This window comes from Callorhinus ursinus, unplaced genomic scaffold (genome assembly GCF_003265705.2).
Source record: "Callorhinus ursinus isolate GAN/ISIS: 27379988/994484 unplaced genomic scaffold, GSC_fseal_2.0 scaffold25, whole genome shotgun sequence".
Classification (NCBI taxonomy): domain Eukaryota; kingdom Metazoa; phylum Chordata; class Mammalia; order Carnivora; family Otariidae; genus Callorhinus; species Callorhinus ursinus.
The window spans coordinates 35,010,112-35,022,918 of NW_027397087.1; the positions used below are offsets into that span (position 1 = coordinate 35,010,112).

The following is a 12,807-nucleotide window of genomic DNA, read 5'->3' on the forward strand; positions in this document are numbered from 1 at the left end:
ACAGTTAAAATGACAGTGACCTATGTTTACCTATCAAACTGCAAAATTATTATTTTTTTTGTTATGATTACATCCAGAGAGATAATATCCAATGCTAAGAAAGGGAGGCAGTTGCAAAATACAAAATTTTAAACACTCCTAAAGTGGAAGGCAATTTGTCAATATATATCAAAAGCTTAAAGAAATGGGTATATCCTGAAATATATGATGCAATTTCTAGGAATTGGTCCTAAGACTATAATAAAAATGTGCTAAAACATATATGCATAATGACAGTCACTAAATTGTTATGGATGTTAGCAAAAACTGTAAACAAATGACACGTACAGAAAACTGGTTAATTCAATTAAACTTAAATATATGGACTTTTATGCATTAATAAAAATCATACTATAGACAAAATGTTTATCTATGAGGGAAAATCCTTCAAAATTTATTACACAAAAAGTAATCTGCAGCTACTAGTGACCTCAATTTCCCACATAGGGAAAAGACTAGAAGGCTATTCCTTCCTGCACAGGGAAAAGACTGGAAGGATATTTCTCTTTAATAAACATAGAAAAATACTAGATACGGTTATCTGATAAATACTGGTAGAATATTTTACATGCATATTCAAACAATGATTCTTTCTTTAAAATTTTGTTAAGTATAAAAGCTAAGTGCTACAGCCCTCCTCATCAAAAAAAAAAAAAAAAATATATATATATATTAGTAAAACACGCTTGATTGGGCTCTTTCTCCTCATTCCTTAACCTACTCCATAGTACAGTAGAGTTTACTTGATAAACCAGCCAATCTACACAACAGGCACTGCCTCAAAGCAAGTGACTACTACACAACACAAATAACACAAAGCCATGGCACAGAGGGAGACAGACCAATGATGTGTAGCATTAAGGAATGCTTTGCTTCTTACAAACTGCAGTTCCACCATCTGAGTCTTTAAAAGCTGCTATTAAGCTAGACTTTTCTAGCTACTTTGCTACCTACCTATGTTGGTATTTTCTGACGCAGTCTTCAATAAAGTTAGAATGTCCAGATTGTCCCCAATTCTTGCATAGTAAGAACTATCATGGCCCAGGGCATCCAGCAGGCTTACGTCAGCACCATTTTTAAGTAAGACTTCTACAGCATCTTTACAACCATACTCGCAACCTAGCATGAGAGCAGTTCTAAGAGGGAAGACAGAAGCATAAAGGACATTGAGAAAGACCCAAGAAAATATTTCAGAAACCTGCCAGAGGCCCCCTTCTTAAAGAATAGATATAACTTTAAAAAGTCATACTTGTTATATTTTACTTCCTATTTTTATCTTCTATTTTAACTTCATCACATTTATAAAGACATTTGCTGTCTTAGTTTGCAGAGCTAAAAACCTTGCATCACTCACTCACATACATATGTTGCTTCTACTACCAAACTAACCTCCTTTACTCCAGTATTTCTATGTTCTACAAGTAAATTACCACAAAAATCTCCCATCACTGATACTGTTACCCCATCTGCCCAAAACCTACAGCTGTAAACCCAAACTATTCAAAGCCCCTTCATGAAGTGAACCTCATCATGCAAACCTCTTCAACGAATCCCTTCTACTCAAAAACAAAAATCCGATTTCAGTTCTGATTTCTCTCCTTAAAAGAGCTTTCCTTCTCCTAACTGGAGACCTTCACATCTTCACACTTAATTTTAAAAACCGCCTCCTCCATAAACCTTCCTTAATTATCCCCATTATCATGGACCACTGGTTTATTCTGCCTTGACAGGATCATCAGCACTGAAACACTTAACAATAAAAATAGCAATAATGCAATTAAGCAACTGAATCGTCATGGAAATTTAGAAGGACCCTTGAAATTATTTTGTCCCATTCCTATTTTTATTGCTGAGGAAACCAAAAAATACCTCATGAAATGAAGTGACTTATCCTATATCTAACACAGTCTTTGTGAATATTGGATTTCATAAGAAAACAGATTCTTGCTTTTATTCTATGTATATCCTATTTCTCTTTTATACTCCGCAATAGTTCCTGGAATACAATTTTATATACACCGGGCACCACCAACGAAGTTTTTTTATTAGGGAAAAAAATGTTATAGATAAGAAAAAAATACAGAGTTTTAATTTATTTTTAATTTCTTCTTAAATATAAGATATTAACTTATTTTTTTTTAAAGATTTATTTGAGAGAAAGAGAGCATGAGTTGGGGGGCGTATAGAGGGAGAGGGAGAAAGAGTCTTAAACAGACTCCATGCTGAGCATGGAGCCAGACACAGGGCTCGCTCTCATAATCCTGAGATCACAACCTGAGCCCAAACCAAGAGTCAGATACTCAACTGACTGAGCCACCCAGGTGCCCCACATTTTAATTTATTTTTAAAGCCATCTGCTACCTAGCCTATTTAATACACATTGCCATACCTCATCATTTGTGTGTGTGTGTGTGTGTGTGGTATTCCAAAATGCTTGGGAAAACATAAGATCTATAAAAAAAATAAGGCATTATACATGGATCAACCAGATCATCACTCTCTGATCCTAAACTTTATTTTTAAACCCAACTTTCTTAGTCATGCTTGGAACCAGATTACAGTATCTGCAAAAACAAAGTAATGCAAAAAAGCCACTTCCTTAATAATCACATTAATGACTTAATTGCTTAAGAATTTCCTCCTTTGAGAGGTCTGAAAAATAAAAACAAGTAGAACTATAAAATTGACATCTAAGGACTTTTTTTTATACCTATCTAATTCTAGTGAACTACAAAAAAAATAGGATACATGTTTAGAAGAATAAAGTTAAGTCAATTTTTACTAGTAATTTTACTAGTAATCATTTACAAAATCCCAAAAATTTGTTATAATTATTGTAATGCTCCCACTAGGAGATGGGATGTATTTCAGACGCATCACTGTCGGAAACCCTGGGACCATGAACATGAGAATTATAATAGCAGTGCCACGAGACACTGGACCTAGAGGAGGGCAAGGGGAGAGCTACAGAGAGAAAGTATTAGTGCACACCAACTAAAATGACATGGAACACAGAAGCAAAAATAAATGCAGGGAACCTCAGGGTGTGGAAATGAACTTGGTTTCAGAGAAGGAGATGGCACTACGCCCAGGCAGGGTAAGGAGAAACAACACACTGAGAAAGTCTATACCGAAAAACATCAAGCTCCAGGACATCCAAGAACCTTTACTCTCAAAAGATTCACTAACAAAGAAGCAGACTGAAGGTGGGATTTTTTTTATTGTTCTCCCTCATTTTCTTATCTGAGTGCATTTTTCATTAAAGATTGTTTTAAAGCTTTAAAATAAATAACTGGGATAGAATTCCTCTTTCTTCGGTTTTCTAACCTGAACACAGGCTCTAATCACTGCTTTGTATTCCACATTTACCCTGTCATCTCCCCTTATTTCCCTCTTCTTCCTTCATCAGACTCTGGGGAAAAGAGAAAGAAAACAAAAGTGGGTGCTAATTCCAAGGAAAGAGAGATCCAAAGGGGGATGGAAAGGACAAGTCACAGCGGCAGAGTTTCAGAGTCACTGTGAATCCAGCTGGTGTCCACGGAGCTGTGATAAAAAGAATTACCTGTTTTGTTTGTCTCTGGAATTAATCTCCGCCCCCCTATCTATCAGCAGTTGACATACTGTTGGCCTACACATCTGAGTAGCCAGAACCAGTGGTGTCCGCCCATCCTAAGCAACAAGAAAAATAAAACAGCATTAAGACAACAAATCTCACAAAACATAAAAGTTAGAGTACATGAGTTGAAATGACAATAAACATAAACGGACTTACCACATCTTTGGCATTCACGGAGGCCCCATGGTCACAAAGCAGCTGTATGCTGGAAGGACAGTCTGCCATGGCTTTGAGGAACAAAGAAAAATGATAAATGGTGAACATCTGTTGGTAAGACACACGGTGATTTGCTACGTCCATATAAGGCATAAGTTCTTCAATTTCTAAACTACCAAGCTTCACATCATCCACTCTCAGTTTAGCATAATAAGCACCGACTTTAGAAAATGGGTTAGACCAGATCATTTTATAAATGTTACACAATTTACTGGGACCAAGGAATATTGCTACCCTTGCAGAAGACAATATACTGCTACCCTAAGTGTAAACGTAGAAATAAAAATCAGGGGGCGGAGCAAGATGGCAGAGGAGTAGGAGACCTAGATTTCATCTAGTCTCAGGAATTCAGCTCAGTAGGGATCAAACCATTCTGAACACCTACGAACTCAACAGGAGATCGAAGAAGAGAGTAGCAACAACTCTCTGAACAGAGAAGCGACCACTTACTGGAAGGTAGGACGCGGAGAAGTGAATCTGAGCCGATATTCGGGAGGATAGACGGCGGGGGAGGGGCCTCCATCAGCTGCTTCTGGCAAATGATAGAGGAGCGGAGCACAAAATCGGACCTTTTAGAAGTTGGCGCCACTGAGGGACGTCGCTGCAGTGGCTAAGCGGGGGGGTGGAATCCTCCTGGGACAGTGTGGTCTCAGGACCCTCGGGGTCACAGAAAGACCGGGGGTGCCTGAGTACGGCAGAGCTCCCAGGTACCGGAGCGGGGAAGCCGGCTGCAGAGACGGAGCCGAGGCGCGGGCTCTCAGCTCGGGGTTGCCATAAACTGTGATCCGCGGCCCAGTCGGGCCACTGCTCTTCCAGCAGGGACCCAACAAGCGGCAGAGCCGGGGAGACTCCCCTTTCTCCCCTGGGGAGGAGCGGCGCGGGAACACGCCGCAGGGATCTACTGGGTTTGGAGACTCCACACGGGGTCGGGGGCCAGAGATACAAACGCTCGGTCACAGGCCGGGTGAGCACGGAGTGCGGCCGGAGACCAGGGAGACGGGAGTGACTGATTTTCTCTGGGGGCGCACTGAGGAGCGGGTCCCCGAGTTCTCAGCTCCTCCGGGTGGAGATTGGGAGGCCACCATTTTCGCCCTGATCCTCCAAAGCTGTATCGAAAGCTTGCAGGGAACAAAAGCTCCTGAGAGAAAACCCCAGCAGCTTGCTTAGCCCATACCGACAAGGGCAGAGACAATTCCGCCTCCGGCAAAGACATTTGGAAACCACAGCAACAGGCCTCTCCCCCAGAATATCGGCACGAACAGCCAGCAAGCCAAGACCAAGTTTACCGATCAAGGACAACAGGAGAACTCCAGCGCTAGGGGAATACTGCACATAGAATTCATGGCTTTTTTTTTTTACCATGATTCATTAGTTCATCAAAGTTAATTTTTTAACTGTTTTTTTTTTAATTTTTCTTTTTCCCTTTTTCAACCAACATCTTATCAATCCCTTTTTTAAAAAAAAACATTTTTTATTTTTCATTTTTAGAGTCATATTTTATCCCTTCATAGTAGTTACCCTTATTTTTGGCATATATATATAAGTTGTTCTCTCTTTAAAATTTTGAGATACAGTTTCTTCTAACAGATCAAAATATACCCTAAATCACTAGTGTATGGCTTTGTTCTAGTCTCCTGCCTGATCATATTCTCTCCCTTTTTTTTTTTAAATCTTTCTTTTTTCAAACGACTTATCAATTCCTTTTATAAAATCTTTTATAATTTTCATCTTTACAGTCATCTTCCATCCCTTCATTGTATCAACCCTTATTTTGTACATATATGTCTTTGATCCTTTAAAATTTTACGAGGCACTTTTTTCTAACAGACCAAAATATGCCCAAAATCTAGTGTGTGGCACTGATCTATTCACTAGCCTGATCATATTTGATCATATTCTGTTTTTTTGTATTGTTCTGTTTTTGTTTTTATCTTTTTTTTTCTCTTTCTTTTTTCTTTCTTTCCCTTTCTTTTCCCCTGGTTTCAGGTCTTTTCTGATTTGTATACACTATATTTGCTGGGGACGATGTTAACTTGTTAGCATTCTGTTCTCTCATTCATCTGTTCTCCTCTGGACAAAATGACAAGACGAAAAAAATCACCTCAGCAAAAAGAACAAGAGGTAATACCGTCAGCCAGGGACCTACTCAATATGGACATTAGTACAATGTCGGACCTAGAGTTCAGAATCATGACTTTAAAGATACTAGCTGGGCTTGAAAAAAAGCGTGGAAGTTATTAGAGAAACCCTTTCTGGAGAAATAAAAACTAAAATCTAACCAAGTCCAAATCAAAAAGGCTATTGATGAGGTGCAATCAAAAATGGGGGCACTAACTGCTAGGATAAATGAGGCAGAAGAGAGAATCAGTGATCTAGAAGACCAAATGACGGAAAATATAGAGGCTGAGAAAAAGAGAGAGAAACAACTACAGGATCACGAGGGCAGAATTAGAGAGATAAGCGATACGATAAGACGAAACAACATTAGACTAATTGGGATCCCAGAAGAAGAAGAAAGAGAGAGAGGGGCAGAAGGTACATTGGAGCAAATTATAGCAGAGAACTTCCCTAATGTGGGGAAGGAAACAGGCATCAAAATCCAGGAGGCACAGAGAACCCCTCTCAAAATCAATAATAATAGGTCAACACCCCGACATCTAATAGTAAAACTTACGAGTCTCAGAGACAAAGAGAAAATCCTGAAAGCAGCTCAGGAGAAGAGATATGTACCCTACAATGGTAGAAATATTAGACTGGCAACAGACCTATCCACAGAGACCTGGCAGGCCAGAAAGGACTGGCAAGATATCTTCAGAGCACTAAACGAGAAAAATATGCAGCCAAGAATACTATATCCAGCTAGGCTGTCATAGAAAATAGAAGGAGAGATAAAAAGCTTCCAGGACAAACAAAACTAAAGGAATTTGCAAACACGAAACCAGCCCTAGAAGAAATATTGAAAGGGGTCCACTAAGCAAAGAGAGAGCCTAAAAGCACCATAGATCAGAAAGGAACACAGACAATATAAAGTCACAGTCACCTTACAGGCAATACAATGGCACTAAATTCATACCTTTCAATAGTTACCCTGAATGTAAATGGGCTAAATGCCCCAATCAAAAGACACAGGCTATCAGACTGGATTAAAAAACAAGACCCATCAATATGCTGTCTGCAAGAGACTCATTTTAGACCCAAAGACACCCCCACCTTGAAAGTGAGGGGGTGGAAAACCATTTACCATGCTAATGGACACCAAAAGAAAGCTGGGGTGGCAATCCTTATATCAGACAAATGAGATTTTAAACCAAAGACTGTAATCAGAGATGAGGATGGACACTATATCCTACTTAAAGGGTCTATCCACCAAAAAGATCTAACAATTGTAAATATCTATGCCCCTAACATGGGAGCAGCCAATTATATAAGCCAATTAATAACAAAAGCGAAGAAACACATGGACAACAATACAATAATAGTGGGGGACTTTAACACCCCCTGACTGAAATGGACAGATCATCTAAGCAAAAGATCAACAAGGAAATAAAGACTTTAAATGACACACTGGACCAAATGGACTTCACAGACATATTCAGAACATTCCATCCCAAAGCAACGGAATACACATTCTTCTCTAGTGCCCATGGAACATTCTCGAGAATTGATCACATCCGAGGTCACAAATCAGGTCTCAACCGGTACCAAAAGACTGGGATTATTCCCTGAATATTTTCAGACCACAGTGCTTTGAAACTAGAACTCAATCACAAGAGGAAAGTCGGAAAGAACTCAAATAGATGGAGGCTAAAGAGCATCCTACTAAAGAATGAATGTGTCAACCAGGAAATTAAAGAAGAATTTAAAAAATTCATGGAAACCAAGGAAAATGAAAACACAACTGTTCAAAATCTTTGGGCTACAGCAAAGGCAGTCCTGAGAGGAAAGTATATAGCAATACAAGCCTTTCTCAAGAAACAAAGAAGGTCTCAAATATACAACCTAACCCTACACCTAAAGGAGCTGGAGAAAGAAGAGCAAATAAAGCCTAAACCCAGCAGGAGAAGAGAAATAATAAAGATCAGAGCAGAAATCAATGAACTAGAAACCAAAAGAACAGTAGTACAGAGCAACGAAACTAGGAGCTGGTTCTTTGAAAGAATTAACAAGAGTGATAAACCCCTGGCCAGACTTATCAAAAAGAAAAGAGAAATGACCCAAATCAACAAAATCATGGATGAAAGAGGAGAGATCACAACCAACAGCAAAGACATACAAACAATTACAAGAACATATTATGAGCAACTCTATGCCAGCAAATTAGATAACCTGGAAGAAATGGGTGCAATCCTAGAGATGTATCAACTACCAAAATTGAACCAGGAAGAAACAGAAAACCTGAAGAGACCTAGAACCACTAAGGAAATTGAAGCAGTCATCCAAAATCTCCCAAAGTCAAACAAAAGCCCAGGGCCAGATGGCTTCCCAGGGGAATTCTACCAAACATTTCAAGAAGAATTAATACCTATTCACCTGAAACTGTTCCAAAAACTAGAAATGGAAGGAAAACTTCCAAACTCGTTTTATGAGGCCACCATTACCTTGATCCCAAAACCAGACAAAGACCCCATCCAAAAGGAGAATTACAGACCAATATCCTCGATGAACATGGATGCAAAAATTCTCACCAAAATACTAGCCAATAGGATCCAACAGTACATTAAAAGGATTATTCACCACGACCAAGTGGGATTTATCCCTGGGCTGCAAGGCTGGTTCAAATATCCGCAAATCAATCAACGTGATACAATACATTAACAAAAGAAAGAACAAGAATCATAGGATCCTCTCAATAGATGCAGAAAAAGCTTTTGACAAAGTACAGCATCCTTTCTTGATCAAAACTCTTCAGAGTATAGGGATAGAGGGTACATACCTCAATATCATAAAAGCCATCTATGAAAAACCCACAGCAAATATCATTCTCAATGGGGAAAAGCTGAGAGCTTTTCCGCTAAGGTCAGGAACGTGGCAGGGATGTCCACTCTCACCACTGCTATTCAACATAGTATTAGAAGTCCTAGCCACAGCAATCAGACACCAAAAAGAAATCAAAGGCATCCAAATCGGCAAAGAGGAAGTCAAACTCTCACTCTTTGCAGATGATATGATACTTTATGTGGAAAAAGACTCCACCCCAAAACTGCTAGAACTCATACAGGAATCCAGTCAAGTGGCAGACTATAAAATCGATGCACAGAAATCAGTGGCATTCCTATACACCAACAACAAGACAGAAGAGAGACAAATCAAGGAGTCGATCCCATTTACAATTGCACCCAAAACCATAAGATACCTAGGAATAAATGTAACCAAAGAGGCAAAGGATCTGTACTCAGAAAACTATAAAATACTCATGAAAGAAACTGAAGAAGACACAAAGAAATGGAAAAATGTTCCATGCTCATGGATTGGAAGAACCAACATTGTGAAGATGTCAGTGCTACCTAGAGCAATCTACACATTCAGTGCAATCCCCATCAGAGTACCATCCACTTTTTTCAAAGAAATGGAACAAATCATCCTAAAATTTGTATGGAACCAGAAAAGACCCTGAAGAGCCAGAGGAATGTTGAAAAAGAAAAGCAAAGCTGGCGGCATCACAATTCCGGACTTCCAGCTCTATTACAAAGCTGTCATCATCAAGACAGTATGGTACTGGCACAAAAAGAGACACATAGATCAATGGAACCGAATTGAGAGCCCAGAAATGGACCCTCAACTCTATGGTCAACTCATCTTTCACAAAGCAGGAAAGAATGTCCAATGGCAAAAAGACAGTCTCTTCAACAAATGCTGTTGGGAAAATTGGACAGCCACATTGCAGAAGAATGAAACTGGACCATCTCCTTACACCACACACAAAATTAGACTCCAAATGGTTGAAAGACCTAAATGTGAGACAGGAGTCCATCAAAATCCTAAAGGAGAACACAGGCAGCAACCTCTTCGACCTCAGCCAAAGCAACTTCTTCCTAGAAACATCGCCAAAGGCAAGGGAAGCAAGGGCAAAAATGAACTCTTGGGATTTCATCAAGATAAAAAGCTTTTGCACAGCAAAAGAAACAGTCCACAAAACCAAAAGACAACCGACAGAATGGGAGAAAATATTTGCAAATGACATATCAGATAAAGGGCTAGTATCCAAAATCTATAAAGAACTTATCAAACTCAACACCCAAAGAACAAATAATCCAATCAAGAAATGGGCAGAAGACATGAACAGACATTTTTCCAAAGAAGACATCCAAATGGCCGACAGACACATGAAAAAGTACTCCCCATCGCTCGGCATCAGGGAAATCCAAATCAAAACCTCAATGAGATACCACCTCACACCAGTCAGAATGGCTAAAATGAACAAGTCAGGAAACGACAGATGTCGGCGGGGATGTGGAGAAAGGGGAACCCTCCTACACTGTTGGTGGGAATGCAAGCTGGTGCAACCCCTCTGAAAAACAGTATGGAGGTTCCTCAAACAGTTGAAAATAGAGCTACCCTACGATCCAGCAATTGCACTACTGGGTATTTACCACAAAGATACAAATGTAGGGATCCGAAGGGGTACGTGCACCCCAATGTTTATAGCAGAAATGTCCACAATAGCCAAACTGTGGAAAGCGCCAAGATGTCCATCGACAGATGAATGGATAAAGAAGATGTGGTATAGATACACAGTGGAATATTATGCAACCATCAAAAGGAATGAGATCTTGCCATTTGCAACGACGTGGATGGAACTGGAGGGTGTTATGCTGAGTGACATAAGTCCATCAGAGAAAGACATGTATCATATGACCTCACTGATAGGAGGAATTCTTAATCTCAGGAAACAAACCGAGAGCTGCTGGAGTGATGGGTGGTGGGAGGGATGAGGTGGCTGGGTGATAGACATTGGGGAGGTTATGTGCTATGGTGAGTGCTGTGAATTGTGCAAGACTGTTGAATCACAGATCTGTACTTCTAAAACAAACAATCCAACATATGTTAAGAAAAAAGAAAAAGAAGAAGATAGCAGGAGGGGAAGAATGAAGGGGACTAAGTCAGAGGGGGAGACGAACCATGAGAGACGATGGACTCTGAAAAACAAACTTAGGGTTCTAGAGGGGAGGAAGGTGGGGGATGGGTTAGCCTGGTGATGGGTATTAAAGAGGCCACATTCTGCATGGAGCACCGGGTGTTATGTACAAACAATGAATCATGGAACACTACATCAAAAACTAATGATGTAATATATGGTGATTAACATAACAATAAAAAATTTAAAAAAATAAAATAAAAATCAAGGGGCGCCTGGGTGGCTCAGTCGTTAAGCGTCTGCCTTCTGCTGGGGTCATGATCCCAGGGTCCTGGGATCAAGCCCCACATCAGGTTCCCCACTCAGCAGGGAGCCTGCTTCTTCCTCTCCCACTCCCCCTGCTTGTGTTCCTTCTCTCGCTGTGTCTCTCTCTCTCTCTCTCTCTCAAATAAATAAATAAATAAATCTTTAAAAAAATTAAATTTTCTACTTATAATATATTCTTAAATGTGGCTACAACTGACTTGATCCTTGAAGGGTTAGCTCAATTTTTTTTAATGAATCATATTCAGGTCTTTATAGATGAGTCACAGTAAAAAAGGTTTGACTCATATAATTCATATTTCCTTTTAAAATCAGAAATTGCAATGTCTGCCTTTGATGATGCAAAGCAGGGTCATTTTGCTGAAAATTAATTGTAAAACCACACACTGCTTCTTCTCCAACCAACACTAGAGTTCATATTTGTATTAGAAAAAAAAATTATTGTTAACATCATAAAATAGGATTGTGTTTCAACTCCCCATGAGTTTTTATTAAAAGTTTTTATATTATTATTAATAAATACTCCCTGTATTTATTATGAGTCGAGACTAGATTATTAGCCACAAAAAGTACTGACAAAGCATTCTTTTGTGTGTGTGTGAAATTCCACAGAATAAAATACATAAGAAAATCAAATAAATTTTCATTTCTGCTGTCTTTAATCCAGCAAGTCTTTTATATAAAATATAGAATCAGTTTTTAAAAAAAGAAACAAACTGAATACATTAATTCAGGAATTGTAAAACTAACAACCATTCAGGCCCAATTAAAAATAAGAATGATAAAATGTAAAGCATAATAAATTCTGGAGCTATAGTATATTGAACCAGTAAAGTCAGTAGTAAAGGTGCTATGGTGGAGAGTGGCACTGTCTCCCAGCTGTGATCACCCTTCCTTCCACAGTAACGAAGCTGGGCTGGGCACATGCGGGCTCACCTGGACACCACAGTTCCCAGACTCCCTTGCATGCAGCCATGACCACGTGCATTAGATCTCATCAGTGGAATGTGACAGGAGTGATGTGTGCTACCTTCTGACTCTAGGGCTTAAAAGAGTGGTTTATACATTCCTCCATGACCTTTCCCCTTCCTGTTAGCAGGAAAACAGAAGTGCCTGCCAGCAACTTCAGCCTTAAAGGTAAGGACAATGTGCTACGCAATGGTGGAACAGCAAAATGGAAGAAATCTGGGTCCCTGAATAGCCACAGGGAACAGAGGCACAAGCCCATCTGAACATGAGGATTCTGACATGAAAGAAAGCAATCCTTTGGAGCTTTTTAATTCAGTGTTATTTTATAGTGTCTCTGTCACAGCTGCCAAGCCTTATCCCTGAGACAAAACTGCTATCAGGAGTTAGGTGCTATTACAATAAATACCTAAATCATATGGCACTGTCTTAGTGGTTGAGTACTAGGTAATGACTAAACGTATTTCAGGCTAGAAATCTTGTGATTTTTCTCACTCTGTGGCAAAACATTTGAAAGAGCTATTGTCCATCATCATTTAGAAGATGTACCACGTGGCGATAGAGCCTTTTG

The 12,807-nt window shown here is 39.5% G+C and overlaps 1 protein-coding gene across 8 annotated transcripts in view; it reads right to left on the reverse strand.

Moving 5' to 3' along the window:
* Positions 1-12,807, reverse strand: part of UACA (uveal autoantigen with coiled-coil domains and ankyrin repeats) — a 139,669-nt gene that overhangs the window by 27,170 nt on the left and 99,692 nt on the right. For all 8 annotated transcript variants that reach the window (XM_073877292.1, XM_073877294.1, XM_073877290.1 and 5 more), the window contains 3 exons: positions 3,812-3,882; positions 3,602-3,708; positions 994-1,175 (listed from right to left, as the gene is read on the reverse strand). In XM_073877292.1, coding sequence (XP_073733393.1) covers positions 994-1,175; positions 3,602-3,708; positions 3,812-3,882 — 360 coding nt within the window. The remainder of the gene's footprint in view (positions 1-993; positions 1,176-3,601; positions 3,709-3,811; positions 3,883-12,807) is intronic.